Source organism: Perissodus microlepis, chromosome 20 (genome assembly GCF_051167445.1).
Source record: "Perissodus microlepis isolate ML-2025 ecotype Zambia chromosome 20, ASM5116744v1, whole genome shotgun sequence".
NCBI classification, from domain to species: Eukaryota; Metazoa; Chordata; class Actinopteri; order Cichliformes; family Cichlidae; genus Perissodus; species Perissodus microlepis.
The window spans coordinates 15,915,219-15,932,934 of NC_140480.1; the positions used below are offsets into that span (position 1 = coordinate 15,915,219).

Below are 17,716 nucleotides of genomic sequence, written 5' to 3' on the forward strand. Positions count from 1 at the left end.
CTAGAATAACCGTACAGCAAAATCAGGCATCATGACTCATTCATGAACTAAAACTCACCACAGGGAAATGATCTGAAAGTCAAACACGAGAAACCAAATTTCAAACAACAGAACAGCAATGAGCACACACACAGTCAACTATCCAATAATTCATACATGAACCACACAAAACCAGAGGACTCTGACAAGTCTGCTGCTGTCAGGAAAAGCACATTTTGTTATTTCCTTAAACTGTAGCATCATGCCCTATATCCATGTATGCTTCAAGTATTGTTTTTGTTATGCAGAATTTCCATAGAAGAACTTACTAAAAGTACTTTTGCCATATTTTAAACTGATGTGCAGTCTACATGTGCGAACGCAGCCTTCTAGAGCATTTTCTTAGCCAGCCTGATTGCCTGCATCTTTATAAGTCAGACAAAAGGCTCTCAAATACTGAGAATTTAGGCTTTGTTTTCATATTTGTCAAAATAAGTGAGTCTGCCAGTAGTCTTACCTTAGAACAATAAAAACAATCCTTTAAAACAATTACTGGACCCAGATTAACTTAAAGTCATTTCCTTTTAAAATGATTTCCACTGCTGGCAAAAACTGAAATCAGTCCGTACCTTTAAGAATCTATTCATATCTCATAACCTCCTTGGTGGAGGTAAATATTCTCAGAGTTCTGATAAAGGTTAATGGCACAGTTAAGTACTTACTATACACAGGACTCCACAATAAACACTCCTGACACATGACAGACAAAAGCCAAACTTTATTTTGTTACATCAGGACGGACAAAGTTATCCCTGTGACTGAAGGCTAAAGTGGCTTTAGAGGAAGATACTGTTTGGAAAGCTAGAGGTAACAGAGTACAATTCCCTAGAGAGGCTCCATCTTTCTAGTGGTTTTGACAGTCGTAACAGCATTCAAAAACAATAGCAGCTTCCTATAGTCGAACTGAGCCACACTCTCAGGTAAAAGGTCCAGACTGTGCTACCTCAGCCCCCTGCCTAGCCCTCTTTATTTCCACTGGCCTTTTTCATAGTCCCACTTGGCAGAGATGCCCTGGATGGGGTTGATCTTCATGTCCAACATCCTCTTCAGCTGCTGGGACTTCCATTCGTCATCAAAGGTCCTGGGACGTGGAGGGTAGACTACAAGGACAAAAGAATGCAACTCACATGATGCTCCACACTCCAGTACCACCTGTAATTAACTTGCCAAACACTAATAAACAGTTGCATTATTAAAGCCTGATGTTCATCTAGCTGTGTCAGGCTCTGTTCAGGTCCTTTCTGGCCCAGCTGGTTTGACTCACTGGGAGATTAGAAAAGAGCCAGAGCCATCTTTAATGCTATTAGTTATTTCCTTAATGAAAGTCTGCTGAGAGAAAAAAAAAATGGCACTGAAGTGTGTGATGTTGACAAGAAAGGTTTGGTGTTCTCAGCCACAGGCATTGCTTGTGTTAAGTTGCGAGAGAGACTGGTTTAACTTTTTCAGACCACAAAAGTCAGATTTTACCGTAGACACTCTGCCACCAGATCACTATGCCTGTGAAGCCCAGGAAGAAGAAAATGCCCCCAATGACCGTCTTCCACTCTGCTGTCTGCTGCTTCATCTCTGGGTAGGTCTTGCAGAACGTCAGCCGATACACTGCAGGAGGGGAGGGGAAGGGGGGGGGGGTAAGATGAGTGCATCAATAACACAGCACCCCCCTTCTACTGAGCATAATGAGCTAAACTAAAGAACCTACAGGCAATCTTTTCTTCTTTAGTCAGCTGACCCCAGGGTCCTTTCTCCTTCTGCTTCAGGCTCTTGTCAGCATCAGTCAGGACATCTTTGTAGGGTTTGTCAGGCAGTGGGATGTCCACACGGTCCCAGTACATTGGCTGAGACATGTCCACTGACTCTGACACCTCTGGAGGCACAGATACAAAGATATTCAGCAGTGTACATTTGTCCCCCCTCACAACCCACTCCATCATTGATAAGCCCAGGTACCATCTTGTCTATATGTGTGTAGTTATGAAAGCACATAAGCGCCATCTGCTGTTTAACTCAGTATACTGCATGATGGGAAACCCCCCACTAACAAATCACATTACTTGACTTAAATCCATAATTCCTTTGGATCACGTCTTTTCTATGGTGGCGATCTTCGTCAGTTTCGGCCGTTACTAATATTAACAATATAAACTGCAGCCATTTTAGCATAAAATTGTTGGTAAACACTTCAGTTTTTATCAATAACTTTAAGCCTTAATTTACACCTGTGTTTGCCTACTTTTCAAATTCCACATCTCTGCCGTGATAGAAACTTCATATCTCCATGTTAGCTTAATATGTCTGAAATTGTCCTTTTTAAGTTTATGCTCTGAAAATTTAAGGTCTTGTCAGTATTTGCCGTTTTTTGTGAGACAGAAAAAACTTTAGAGATGCCATTTTACTTATACTATTAAATAAAAGTAAGATTAAAATATTTATAGTGGACCTATAAATCCCATGTCGGCCATGAGCTAAATCCCCTTTGAAAACCTCTGAAAAAGCTCACGATCTTCACCTTTGCTCGCCATCCTCGTGCTGGTAGTCACGGCAGCTGTCGCGCGCCTGGCCAGGAGGCTTCCCACGCGCCCAGTAGTCAAACGCAGCATCTAGAAACAGGTAAATGTACATTATCATCATTATGACTTTACTGGCATATAGTTATAGACACCTTAGAGACAAACCTCAGCGGTATAACTCGAGCTACTGGTCAGTGACGGTTAAACACTGGAGTCTTTAGAGAGAAGAAAACACTCAGCAGCAGCAGGAGCCGTACAAACGCTGCTGGCAGGGTGAACACGGGTGTAATTGATAAATACAATTAGGCGCTGCACTGTGTAGTGTCACCGTCACTGCAGTGAGCCAGGATGCACAGCACTAATATAATAAGGCCATAATTAGTGTTCTTAATTATGTTTACTCTGCAATGTCGCATTAACATCACTGCTATAAAACCTGGAAAAGAAAGAGTTTCATCTCTCTTTCCGACACAATTCCGACAAAAATATGGTTTATTTTGTTGAGTCCATTTACATATAGGAGATTTTCACATACTTCACTGAGTTGACTGACTTGCGCCCCCCCCAATGTAACATTTTCTAGATCTGATACTAGAGTAATAGTAAGAAGCAGTATTAATTGTCATATAAGATAAGATAGCCTTTATTAGTCCCAGAGATGGGAAATTCCCATTGTTACAGCAGCAGTAGTGGACGTGGCAGGAATAAATAAATAGATGCAGTATACCTAAGATCAACAATACTATGCAAACATAGAAGAAACTATACACAATACAAGGCAGAAAAAATACAATTTAGATATAAATAAATGTATTTATATGTATATATGATACAATAGTACAGTATGCTAATAGCCGCAGAACAGAATGTTTCACAGTGCGGTGGTTGGATGTCAGTGGCAGCAGGTATTGAATATTGCACACTAAAATCCAGGTAACTTCAAGGTTAACTCTGGGTTTTCACTACTACCAGGGTGGCTCACTTCTTACCTGGGAACATCACTGTGGTAACTGGGTTTTCAGTACTACCAAAGTGGTTCACTTGGGAACATCACTATAGTAACGTAGGGTGCAAAGCCAACCTGCTCCAGAGCATGTTAGGTTCTAGATCAGAGATTGGCAGATAAGAAATCACTGTCTACTGACTAATCACTTCTCTTGCCATGGATGATCCCTCTGACCTATGTGCATTGATGATAGGAGAGTTTAAGCTTTTCAAGAGCATGTAAAATCTTTGTGCATGCCTGATGAACAGTGGTATTGTAGATTATTAGATGCAGCTTTATTCCTTTATCTTGTCTGCATCAAACAATTTTACATCAGTTTTATTGTTCTGTCAGTATTTATGCATGATTCTGCATGACCGTTATTCAATAAAGACAGTGAAAAAACACCCTGACAGTCGATACACCTGAACATATGAACAGCAATATCTAAATTGAATACAGACTGCTGCTGCCCATTGATAGGTAACATTATTTTCTCTTGCTGTTACCTGGCACTAGAGCTGTACCATAAACAAATAATGAATCCCAATTTTCCAGAACAGGGACAGAACTTTTAACTAACTAAAATAATAAAGTACATCCAACTTAGCTAATAATCTCTAGTGATCTAGCCTACATTAGCTAACATTTCTGACACTGTTTAGAAAGCACAAATACACAGACACAGCAATGTCCCCACATTATCAGAACACTTTGAAATGTTTGCTGTATTTCATGTAAAGTGTGTTTTAAATCTGCACCAGTGATTTGGATCATGAAATTACCTCATCATCTTCTTTTTGCCACTGCAACAAAAGTCTTATTTATTAATGACAAGCCACACTGTTGAAGCAACAACGCCTGTGTGACTGTACTGTAACATCATGACAACAAGAACACGGAAGGGTTAAATCTGTTTTCATTCTATCCTGTACCATCTCTAGGAATGCAAAATGTCATAAAATATCAAAATAACACTTTATTGTTAGTACTTTTACTATATCCCAAAAGGTTGATTTTTTCATCTGGATGTAGCATTTTCAGTGGGAGAAACATTTTGTCACTCGTTCACCTGCAGGTTGGGGAAGCCTGCAGTCAGCTGAGACTGAAGAAGTCACTTGGATGAGTGGCGAGACGTTTCTCCCACTGAAAACGCTACGTCCAGATGAACAGAATCAGCCTTTTGGGATTTACTTAACTGGATGTTTGAGCATGCATCAAGGTGCTTTTTATTATGGTTTATTATCTGGCTACTCTAAAGCAAAAGATAATGAGGTGGCCAGACTACCAAAAAGAGGATTTGGCACTCTTCCAAGCCACCTTTATAAAGCACTTAATGAGATTCACCTGATTCGTCTGATTCCCTGTTGCACATAACAAATCAGAGACGGTATTTCTAGCTAGCTTTTAAATAACAATCTGTACATCAAACATTATGTAGCAGTAGTCTGATCAATAGATATTTGAGATTCCTTAAATGTAATGAAAGTGTCTGCTTAAAATAGGTTAAAATTGGGCTAATAGAGTTTTTATATTGCCCAGATGAACAGGTTGTAATCCTTAATTATTTGTCAATAGATCTGCTATAATAGATTATCTGAAAGAAGTTAACTGGATGCATTCATGAAATTCTGGGTTGTTTATTAAACTAAGATGTTATAAGGTCAAGTGAAACACTGGCAACATGTCCAGGGTGCACCCCACCTCTCTACCCCCATTACCCTGAATTGGATAAGCAGGGAAAAAAAATTGAATGGATGGATATAAGGTCAACAAGTACAAATAGGTGTCTTATTTTAGGTACTTGATGATTATGTGGACTTGCTCTACTGCATGTGGTTAAGAGAATGAAGTCATGCTCATGTTTGTCCATTTATCTGCTTTTCATCTGCTAAATAGTTCAACTTACTTTGGAAAATTCTACTGAGCTACCTGTGTTCCTTTTATACATAAATAGCTTAGCAAAGAGCCAACTTAAATTGTATCTTTAGGCATTTTGGTACTAGCACTATGTCAAAAATATATATGTTTCTTAACCCTTTAACTGTCTGACAGGCCTAGGTATAGATAAATAGGATTTTATCCCTGTCTGCCGAACCCAAACAGGGATTCTCAGGGAAGTGATTCTCAAAGTTATTAGCTGGAAGCTCGGCATGGTGTGCAGCATGTCCTTTAAAAGATTTGAGGAAACTGGACAAGTTGAGGACAGAAGTAGAATTAGCAGCCCTAAGCCCAGTTAAACAATATCTGATGAACAGTATCTGAAGTATTCCACTTAAGAAATGGAAATGATGAAAAGGATAAAAATAAAAAAAGATGGAAAAGATAAAAAAACCTGAAAAAAACAGACGAGGACCCGAAATATAGCTTTTACCCTTAAGCTGAACCACTAACTTTTTACTGAAGCCTCGCCAGAAATGGTCACAGTGGAAGGGTATTTCACAAGAAGCCATCGTTAAGGAAGGGAAATGGGGAGAAAAGGCTGAGGTATGGAGTGATAAATCTAAATTTGATATTTTTGACTCAAATCATGTGAGTAAAGTCAGGACAGACGTGCAACAGTAAGTGTCTACATCCATCTGAGAAACATGGTGGAGGCTCTGTTATAGTCTGGGGCTGCATTTCAGCCATTGGTGTTGGGGATTCTGTCAAAATGATGAAATTATGAACACAGGAATATAACATCAGATTTTGATCCACGCTCAGTGTAATTTGGGAAGTTTCTGATTGGCAATGGCTTCATTTTTCCAGAACAAATTAAATCATCCCAAAAACACTTCCAATGCAGTTTTTAAAAATATTATTTACTGTGTTTCCATGTGTGTTTGGATGTTTCAAAAATCGTTACATCTATTTCCTGTTTTGCTAACAAAATATATAGAAATGAGTTGTGGCTCAAGACTTCTGCACAGTGCTTTAACAGAAAGGCACTAAGACAGAAATTAAATCTGATCCTTGATAGTTAAAGTTTACCTAAACAAACTGTTACCTGGTATTATTTGCAGGTTCCATACCAGTGGCCTAGTTCATTTCAGATAATAACTACCTTTTAGAAGTACCTGTCCAATGAATTACATGTTTCTAAAATCTCTGTTAGGTGGCAAAGTCCCTGCAAAGTATGTACCAAGCACAGCATACACCCTCAATTTGCACATTTATCTTTTTGAGGATTTTCACAGAGGAAATTCATTCCATAGCCCCTTATCATAACCATCACAATTACATCCCTACCCCTTACCCCAGCCTTTTCTCATTTCTAAACTGAACTCTAAACCAAATTGTAACACTCAAATAATGCATTGAAAGTCTGTGTCAAAGTGAGGTCATGCCTCACTTTCCTAAAAACGCCCTCACTCTAATGGTATATAATTTAAACTGGTCCTCACTCATATTGGCAAACCACTACTCAACACCCACCCCCATACACAGCAAGTGAAAATGGTGGAAATTGGCCATGAGTCAGTTGAAGTGTCTGAGCTGACCTTCTGCAAGGGCAGAGGTAAATGGAAACATTTAAACTGTGTTACAAACACATATTTGAAAAGAAATAAGAGACTCGGTTTGTGCCTTTACAACACCTTTTCTTTCTGCAGAATAAAACTAACTCAAAGACCCACTGGCAAACAAAAAATTATACAGAGTTGCATCAACAAATCTTGAAGTTCAGTTTTTATTCTGCAAAAATAACCAGTAGCTCTGATTTACTTTAATTTGCATTAAAAGTGTGGGTTTTTTAGGCTGCTCATTTTGACACACTTCTAGAAATCTCTCAGCTCAATCTATGTTGCTTTTCTGCACGTCCGCCTCCTCTCCCTTGCTGTTTGGGGTTGTGTGAGCAGGGAGACTTGTCTATTATTTCATCTATTTCCTAAAGTGTTCCTTGCCAAACAACACTACAGCCTGTTTATTGGATCGGGCAAAGAAAGATACTCACAGTAGCGGAATTAAAGCTGCAGCAGCAAAAAGCCAAATCTTGAGAGAAAAGGTCTCTTTAGAGCTTTCTTTCCCGTTTCGTCTCTGCTCTTATCGCCACATAACACTAAGCAGGAATCAGCTGGTGGGTGGGTGAGAGAGGCTGGATGGAAAGAAGAGTGTAGAGAGAAAGGGAGGGAGGGAGCTTAGACTGAGAGTGACCAAACTAGTGCAAGTAAACAATCGAGCAAAGCATGTGATAGGACTAGCAAAGAAGGGAGCGAGGCAGAGTTTAGACTGCAGAACAAAGGCAATACAAGGGCACATTACTTCTCTGTTACTGACCCATCTCCATGTGCTTTCTTCACTGCTTACATTCAGCCAGAGTGGAGACTTTGGGCTCACATTTGTTGAGGTTACATTAGGACACACAGTGGGCTATCTTTTAGAGTACAAAATGAGAAATAAGTGCTTGTATATGAACAGTCAGACAGAGATTTCAGGAAATAAAGGGTAAAGTTCCCACGCTGGCACCAGGTCCTCATTAATCTCATAGCTGTGACAAACTGCTACTGGGTTATATGTGGTGCACAAGCTGGTCAACAGTCTCCTATGTGCAGGCAGGAGGACAGGGGTCAAATAAGGACAGACTTTTTCATAGTAACCTCACACTGCTCAGTTGTGTGAGTCTGCCAAAATACCTAGAACCCAAAATGCAGTTAAGGGGGTATTAACCTTTTAAACATTTCTTCATGAGGGGGTGGGGACATAAAAAGCACTTTTCAGTTAAACTCGCACAGACTTAAAAAAGGAAAATAAAGCAGACATGTTGTTATTAAAAAGCAAGGGAGCTAGTCGGGAATGTTTCTTTCACTCATGTTGTTTTATATAACCCTAAGATTATACGCTTTGGTTCACTGACACTATCTGAGTTTATAGTCTGGGAAATGCAGGAAAAGCTGGCTGATAATGTAAGCCAGCCAGCATGGGTCAAAGTACAGCTAGAGTTATTTGTTAAGAAAGGAAATCTTGTCACAAATTATTATCCCATCTTTGTTTAGTGTTCCATCTAAGTAGATAAAGAATTTTAAATGCACTTTCCAGAGCAAAATCAAAAAGACAAACAAAGTAAAAAAGTGCCATTTTTCTCCTAAGTTTTGGAATTCAGCCGGGTGGTAGTGTCAGGCAGGAACGCAGAGTTGGGGGAACTTCCTGCCCATGCTGCTTCCTTCCCTACCATCTGTAGTCATAATCAAAGTACACTCTCTGTCAGTTCTACAGTTTTGCATATCTGGACACAATAAAAAAGATCTAGTCGTTATCAAGTCTTAAAATTAGATAAATACAACATGAGATGAACAACAGCACATGACACATTACACTGTGTCATTACTTAACAATAACTGAGCCAAAATGACAAAGCAGTGTGTGGAAAACCTGAGCACACTTAGTACAATAACTTTTAGAACAATAATTTGATGTAATTGTCTTTTGTATGACACTATCAGTCACTCAATTGAGTTAACTGAGTTATGCTCCGCTTTCTTTAAGCCACAATCAATGGCGGTCTGGACTTTCACTTGGCCACTGCACCTATATATATGTATATGTGTGTGTATATATATATATATATATATATATATATATATATATATATATATATATATATATATATATATATATATATATATATATATATAGGTGCAGGCTGTGTAAAGATGCCCCTGAGACAATCCAGCACATAACAGCAGGATGCTAGCAGGCAGGGCATACATGGAACGCCATAACCAAGTGGCCGGCATAGTATACAGAAACATCTGTGTATGGCCTGGAAGTTCCGAGGTCAAAATGGGAGACGCCCCCAAGGGTGGTGGAGAATGACCGAGCTAAGATCCTGTGGGACTTCCAGATACAGACGGACAAAATGGTGGTGGCTATATATATATATGTGTGTGTGTATATACATATATGTATATACACATATATACATATATGTATATATGTATGTATATGTATATTGAATATTGCATCACCCCTACCTACTGTCAACTGTACTACTGCTACCTTTTCAGTAGCAGTAGTTGCCTTCACAAGCAAATTTCAACACACAGTGTGGTTCCTAACATTCATCAACAAAACAGTTTAAAACATAAATAGAAGAGTCATATATTATTAAAGAGGGTGGCATTGTGGTTAGCACTGTTCTTCACAGAAAGAAGATCCTGAGTTCAATTCCACCATCAGGCCGGGCTCTTTCTGTGTGGAGTTTGCATGTTCTCCCCGTGTTTGCGTGGGTTCTGTCGGGGTACTCCGGCTTCCTCCCACAGTTCAAAGATATGCAGTTAGTTTAACTGGAAATCTAAATTGCCCTTAGGTGGGAATGTGAGTGTGAGTGGTTGTCTGTGTCTATGTGTTAGCCCTGTGACAGACTGGCGACCTGTCCAGGATGTAGTCTAAGGAGCTTGGAAAGAAAAGCCTCTGGACTTCTTTAAGTTGCTTGAAGACGTTTTACCTCTCATCCGAGAAGTTTCTTCAGTTCTAGGGTCAAATGGTGGAGAGTCCCAGATTTAAGCCCCGTGGGAGTATCCCCCCAGAGGGACAGTGGACCCCTTAAGACTTAGACTCCTTAGACTACGGTGATCTGGATGACTAAGAACCTTCACAGACATACTGTCCAGGGTGTACCCTGCCTCTCACCCCAAGACAGTTGGGATAGGCTCCCACCCGCGACCCTGAAAAAAGATAAGCGGCAGAGAATGGATAGATGGATATTATTAAAGTAATGAGTATAGAACCTTAAAAACAAGAAGAGACTAAGGGTTTTTATTCTTAAAAAAAAATATATGATAATGGTAAATAAAAAACTGTAGTTGCAAATGATGAACTAACCTTTTACCCTTTTTGCTTTTAGGGGTAATACCAGATACACCCACTAGACAGCAGCACCACACAAACATCCTTGGACTAGCGAACTGATCTCTTTATTTGTAACCATAGGTGAGTTTGAGCACCCATAAAAAGAGTCTAAACACCCCTACGTTTCTTCATAGCACCACTAAAAACATAATAATCATATGAAATGCACTGTAGTATTAGTTTATGCCATTGTTTTTAATGGATTCATTATTGAATAAGACTTTTGTTGCTGTTGTTGTTTGCTATGTTTCATCAACTGAAACATAGCAAAAGTGCAAACTGTTCTGAACGTGGAGGTATTGCTGTGACTTATAAAGTGTCTACTTATTTATATTTGACTTTAGCTAGATCACTAGACATTAGTAGCATATTCTGTTTCATTGTTACATTAAACTTTTGGGTGGCAACACAAAGACTGAGAGGAGGATAGAGAGGGAGCAAAAAGAAACGAATGGACATGTCGCATTCAAGAAATTATGTTTGACAACATTCATGTGACAGACTACAATCTATTCTCCACTCTTGAAATTTTGAATACACAATGCTCTGTGTTGAGTCTGGACAATACAGGTTTGTATGAATTACAAAACATTTGTGTAAAACCGACTCTGTTACCAGTTTGCTCCTTGTCCAGCTGTGTGGAGAAGCAGGGTGATTTCCCACTGTCTTTACTGAATAATGGTGCTGTAAGTGCTTAATGATTTGGTGGTCTGCCTCTGCTGTATCTGGTTAAGAGACTGAAACAATGCTGTGTATGTTTGTCCTCTTTTCTGCTTTGCCACAAGTTGTTCTTTAACTTACTTTGGAAAATTCTAAAGGGCCCATCCTAAATCTAGTGAATAATATTGATTACTTACTATGAATTATTCTAAGACACTACAGTAGACCATCCAGCTAATTGGGTTGCTTCTAAATTTCGTATTTTGGGGCTTCGCCTTAAAATATAAAGTGCAACTGTTGTTGTAATATCAATCTATATAAATAAAATTGAATGGAGTTGAAGCCAACGATGTAATGTGTATGCAACTGAATCGAGATCTAAAGAGATTTGCAAACATAGTCTGTTAACATTAAGTTCAAAGCACTGTATGTGCAACATTATGGTTGATCCTAGAATCACCCCGCTTGTATCATAATTAGAAAATGAAAGCATTAAAAAAAGGCACGTTTGTCAGTTAGAGTTGAAGCAAAGCCAAGTATTTATCTTGCTGGAACTGATCCAGGCCGTATTTCACTGGTGTATAAGTTCCTTTTCAACCTCTAACATTTAAAGCATTCAGCATTTGAGAATTCAGTCACAGCGTTTCGAGTTTCTGATTTAGCTGAATAAAAACAGGAATACTATTTTTAGACCTGGATGTGACAGAGATGAAGATGTTGACTGAAACATTTATGCCTGTAGCATAACTACAAGAAAAACCATCTGCACAGTCGTTCAGAACACCACATATGTAACCAGTTAAGCTCTCTTAAAGTAACTTTTGAATGCGTGACAAAACCTTTATTTTATGGTTTCATAATTCATGAACTCCAACGCAGCTTAAAAATACTGCTTATTTCCCTGAAGCTCATTGCCTGTCCTGTTTTTCTACATCAATGTAATAGCTAACGCAGATGCGCCTGTGAGCGTTCAAGCTTCTCGTGTTGTCTGTCAGTGTCATTAAGCAGCCACATGCTGCCCGACCAGTAGGTTTCAGCTTTCAGTTCTCGAGAAGTATTTGAATCAAAGAAACGCATAAGTTTCAGATTTTCCATTTTTCAGCCAAAGCAACCTCACGGATGATAAAACTCTCGAAAATCAAGCTTGTGAGATGCATTTATCTCAGCAGACACAAAGCAGCTCTCTCAGTGACATTTAGCGAGGGTGCTGCGTCTGTCAAACGAAAGCAGCAGCTGCCAGTACAACACAAACACAGTAGGGCACGCGTCCCTGATTTAGTTATGGAAATGAGATGAGGACCGTGACGGGGCAGATATCCCCAAGCCTACCCCTTCGTTCCTACTCAAACACTTGTGCTTTATTTCCTGTGGGGTTTCAACCTGTTTTGACCCCCCCAACCCCACCCAGCCACCCTCTGCTGTCCCATTAGAATTGGAGATGTTGCTCCATCTCTCATGAGAAGCATTTGCCATCAGTCATTTCTTCTCTCCCCTTTGTCCACCACTAAGCCATCGTGCCTTTTTAGAACAATAAAGCAGCAGAAATGAGGGCTGAAGGGAGGGAATCAGCTTGGAGTCAATCTGGCACATTAACACACACAGACATCAACACGCCTCCTTAAAAACGGGCCTAACGGCAGATCTCTCAGCTGCCTACTCAAACATGTTTCCCATCTGATGTCCTGACAAAAGCCACACTCAGCACACTGATCTCAGACGGTAGCACTGACGCTCTTTGGAATTGATGGCAAGTGCTTTGTCATCAGTTATCATCTCCGTTTGTCAAGATGAGGGCTTCATCACATCTTTTTAATCAACTGAGTTTGCCCTGCAGGAAAGTGATTCTGAGAGTCACTCGCACCCTGTGATTCATGCACTCTGTAAGTTATTTTGTCATTTTGACTTTTTTCTTTCATTTCCTCATGTGCTATTGATCATATGTTATTGTGGTACAGCTTACTCAGCTGTAGGGAAGCCGCAGGGCAGAGACCCACAAGGATCGAGGACTGAGCGTCTGCTCGTCAGTCACGAGCCACAAATGCGTCTACAACAAACTCTTAATTCCTTTAACACGGTGTATGTAGGTCACAGAAAGCAAGAACTCATTCTGATTCCGTGTGGCCTCAGATCTTTCTGCCGCTGCCTGCCCTCGTGCTCTGTGTGTGTGTGAAAGCCTCAGACTCGTGCCTGGCTCCGTCTGTCACAGCTTACCCTCAGCGTGTCTCGACGTGTTTTATTTGGCCTTGTTCTTCCTGTATAACTTGTCTGGACCTTGGCAGAATATGACAGCGTGCGTTGGCACGTGAGTCTGCACGACTGTCCCCTCCACTTCTGCCCTTGCAACATTGTACATAACTGGGGCATACTCCCAATTGCAATTACTCCCACACTAGCAATATTGCTCATGCTTGCTTTCACTTCCCAGTCCCTTCTGTAATATTGAGCCTCGCTGCTTTGGGTTGTATAGGTGAGCAGTGTGCCATCGCCCCCTCGTTGGCATCCCCTCAAAGAGAACACCAAAGCATGACTAAGGATGAAAGGGACTGGGATCAAGTGCTCGTTCTGCATGCATAATCCACATTAGTAGCCAAACATACGACCTACATTTGATTTTTGGATCATTTACTGCAGTGCGTGCTGAGCTTAATTCTATATATTGCATCTGTTCATTTGCTACTCTTTAATTGGGTTGGAGTAAGCAAAATGGCCCTTTAGTCCTTCTCTCTCGCTGGATGTCTCAGCTCAGCCCTGCGGGAATGCAGATGTTTCCAGACTAAATGGGGTATATAATCCCTCCACATTCTGGGTGTTGGACATGCTTAGAATATATCAACATTAGGCATCCAGCCGGCATGCCCGAACCACCTCAACTGACCCCTTTCAACACAAAGAAATAGACCCATTCTGAGTTACCTTATGACATGAGCTCCTCACACTCACATCTCTCCTGGTAAATAGGATGCAGCATCATGGAAATCTGTTATTATGACCTATATTTATATTTTGGAGTTAAATCAGCTCTAGCAGCAGTATGAATAATTGCAGGCAAAATTCTGTGAAATACATTTGACTGCTTGATTGATTATCTGTCCCCATCAGTCACTTGTCAGCTATATATGCATTAATTAGCTAGCAATGGATACAGACTTTGGCTATAGGAAAAGGTCATATATTTAGCTTAGTCTAAGAAGCTTGACATATTTAGTTTAGCCTCACTGAGCTCAGAACTCAAGAAGAATTCTAGTCTTTCAGTTTCTACACTTCTCTCTGTGCTTTTATAAGGCAGATTCATCATAGATGAACATGTATACTGACAAATATCTTTGCTTCAGGGTCAGATTCCTCCTCAGGGCCATAGATTCGGAGGCCCCTGACCTCATCTCGTCTGCTTCCCAATGAACTGCAAAGCTTCACATTGGAAACAGCAGCAACATCTGAAAATAAAATGATCCTGAGGTCACTTTGCTCTTCACGTATACATTTCATACTTTGGCTGTATTCTTCAGTCCATGAAGAGCAGACTTGACTTCCAGCTCAATGTCACCACATTCCCTGCTTACACTTTATCTCTTTATCTTTTATAAAATACATTGGCGACATGATCATGAGTCGTCTTACAGCACGATGACCCAGGACAGATTCTACATTTGACCCTGAGAGTTTCTTGTCCCTCTCAGTCCTAGGGAGGAGTTTCATTTTAACAGCATATTTTGGTTTGAAATGAAAAAGATAATTTGATTCGTTTTAACTTAGAAATCAAACTCATCAGTAGCTTGTTCAGTAATGTGCTCCTCTCAGTTCGCTCCCAAATTTCTAAAGTTAGTTCTGGTGTAGTGTGATAACATTGTTTCTGCAGGCTTTGTGCTGTCTTGATTTCATTGGGCAAGATCTCTCACCCACATTTTGTGGTTTGGCTATTTTCTCTCATCCAGGAAAGCTGATCCAGATTTGCTGTTTGTTTGTCCAAAAGGAAATCACACTGAGAGAATTCAAGTTACAGGAGCACATTCAAGTCGCCTTTAAATATATTTAAGTTACTACAAAACTCATCAAATGGAGGTGTTCAGTGAGAAGAAACGCCCTCCCCAAGATATTACTGCCTGATGATAATTAATTTAATTAAACATGCTCATTGCGATTAGTTCAAATGCAACCGAAGCAACAGGGTTAATGGAATGCTAATATTCAGCACAATGCTTTAAACTCATAAGCATAGATTCATTCTTCTTTATAGGAAGTTTCTTAGAAGACTTTTATAAGAAGTACAGGTATGGAAAAATGGCAAATCTTCCCATAACTATTTATACTTGTACTGAGGCATACTCAACGTGCTGCAGTCCTCTGGTAGTCCCAGCTCAGAAAAAAATCACATTTGGAACATGAATACAAACCAAAACAGGAAACAAAGCAATTGCTGAGGTTTTTCACATTTTTTTGCAAAACCAACCGAGGCAGCAGTCTCCCTCGCTCAGCAGTCATGACCTCATGTTAGCATGTATGTGCAAGGACGTTCGTATGAACTGATGTTTAAGTCTGGCCAAACAAGCAACCTTGCTCTCTTGACTTTCTTTGTGTGTGATACATAAAGGGTTGTCTACACCCAAGACACTCATTCATCATGCATCTCTGATGGTTGGTTGTTAGCAGACATTTTGGTATGAAGTTGCCTACAATATAATATTTATCACCTTGCCAAAAGGCTGATTCTGTTCATCTGGGCGTAGCGTTTTCAGTGGAAAAACTCTTCGGTCTCAGCTGACTGCAGGTTTCCCCAACCTTATAAACGGTACATTGCACAATGACTGAAACTAGCAGCACTGGGCTTTGATCGGTAGTTGTTGATCAATGGTCATGAGAATTTGCATATTAATGATCAAGGAACTGACCTCACAGCCCATTGTTCAGTCAGTGGTGCTAGTTTACTTACCTGGATGACTGAGCATGCATCAAGACATTTATCACCATGCTATAAGTCAGTGACCGTTATCCTTTGGTCTCAAATTAGTAGTTGCTTCAATCTCTTTCCTCAGAGTTGATTAAGTTTAACTCAGGACCTGACCACTTTGTCGCCACTTGTTGTTTCTCCTGCCGCTGCTTGAAGTCGCAGAATTGCTTTCCTTACTTGATTAGGTAATCCAAATTGGCATTATTTTAATTTATGTTACTATATTACTATCTGATAGTTTAGCATGACTGATAGATCATACCACTAGAACATTTGATTAATTAGCTAAGAGTCACGCTGTGTTGAGCAGTTTTTAAAAATACTGGCGGTGGCCAGGAGCACCCCTCAGCCTCCTAGTAGATGCACCTGCGGTATAAATGTCAAAATCCTACATGGCTTTGTTCTCAAGTTATCGCATTCACAAACTTGGATGTTCAAGAAAGCCGATACCTCATCAGCCTTTTACGATTGAGAGGTAAAAACCCATGATGTGAACTTTCCTTAACTCTTTACCCCAACAAAGCTAGTGAATCAACCGACCTATAATTCAGTTTGTCAACACATGTACGTCAACGAGAGGTGAAAACGTTGGACCTGTGAGCTGCTGCTGGTCCTCGGTGAAACTTTCCCCAAACTTCAGCCTCCGGCCTAGCTCACAGCTTTGCTATAAATAAGTTTGCCATTTACTTTTTTGTGTTGGAGTCTTTGCTGATGAAATGACTGGAAAATTTGACCTAATTCCCATCATGATATCAGGAATTGTAATCAAATAGAAATGTATCAATAGTGTTTCTCTTAGAAATCTGAATCCTGTCGCAATTAATACATCTAAACAGCATCACTGTTATTTACTGCTGACTAATGTGCTATGAAGAAGAAGTAAAAGGAGAAGTAAAACTTGTGCACAGCCTTTTGATGTAAGTGGGTCACACAAACAAAATAATGACTAGTGGAGCTTGTGAAGATTCAGAGTCTGGTTAGATGTTGTTAAGACTCTGGACTAGTTGGTTTTCATGGCTTTACTCTGTTAATATGCTTGTGGGGTTGTTGTGTGGCTTGGTTACCGTGGCAATGGTGGCCCGGTTTTTGTCTATGTCCTGAAAGCTGAAAGCCTCTGTGTCAGGAAACCTTTGGTTCCCATGATTGATCACCTGTGGACACAATACCAGGGTCCTGACCCAATGGGGTTCCTATCTACGCAGTAATTAACTTAATACCAATTAATCTACAGACTCTGCTGTCTTCTGTCAACTCTGGCTATTTTGTGAAGGGGCATGGATGTGCAGGACCTCAGGTAAATGTGACAGGAATAAAACGGCTCCAAGCTGATGCAGTTAGTGCTAATGGATTTTCTTTTACAGATGGACAAGAAAAAGAGCTTGGGACTGAACCTATGCAACCCATTCACCTGTTAGTTTCTCTGATGCAGAGCTACTAGATGAGGTTGAAGTATCAAAGAATATGAGATGATATTTAACGTTAAATCATGATCATCTGTTTATTTAAAAGATAATTATTCATGTGTCCTGCTGCTGTTTTTGTGATGAAATATTGCTCAAATGAAAGAGAGGGTGGCATTTACGGTAACATGTGCCGGGCTTACTGTCGCCAAGTAACAAAATGAGAACCAGAATAAATGAACTGGCTTCATAATATGTCGTTTGTCTTCAACCTCAGATGTTAAATCACAGTTTCAGCAGTGAAACAAGTCCACTGTTGACACTTCATTAGGCTTCTGCTGATGGATGATGA

The 17,716-nt window shown here is 40.1% G+C and overlaps 1 protein-coding gene across 1 annotated transcript; it reads right to left on the minus strand.

Moving 5' to 3' along the window:
• Positions 1 to 737: 737 nt before the first annotated feature.
• On the minus strand, positions 738 to 7,614 carry cox4i2 (cytochrome c oxidase subunit 4I2). The gene is made up of 5 exons (XM_084917853.1): positions 7,466 to 7,614; positions 2,546 to 2,636; positions 1,739 to 1,903; positions 1,507 to 1,638; positions 738 to 1,139 (listed from the first exon to the last, which is right to left on the minus strand). The coding sequence occupies exons 2-5, from the start codon at positions 2,634 to 2,636 to the stop codon at positions 1,006 to 1,008; spliced, it is 522 nt and encodes a 173-aa protein (XP_084773979.1). The 5' UTR covers positions 7,466 to 7,614; the 3' UTR covers positions 738 to 1,005.
• Between the last annotated feature and the right edge of the window lie 10,102 nt (positions 7,615 to 17,716).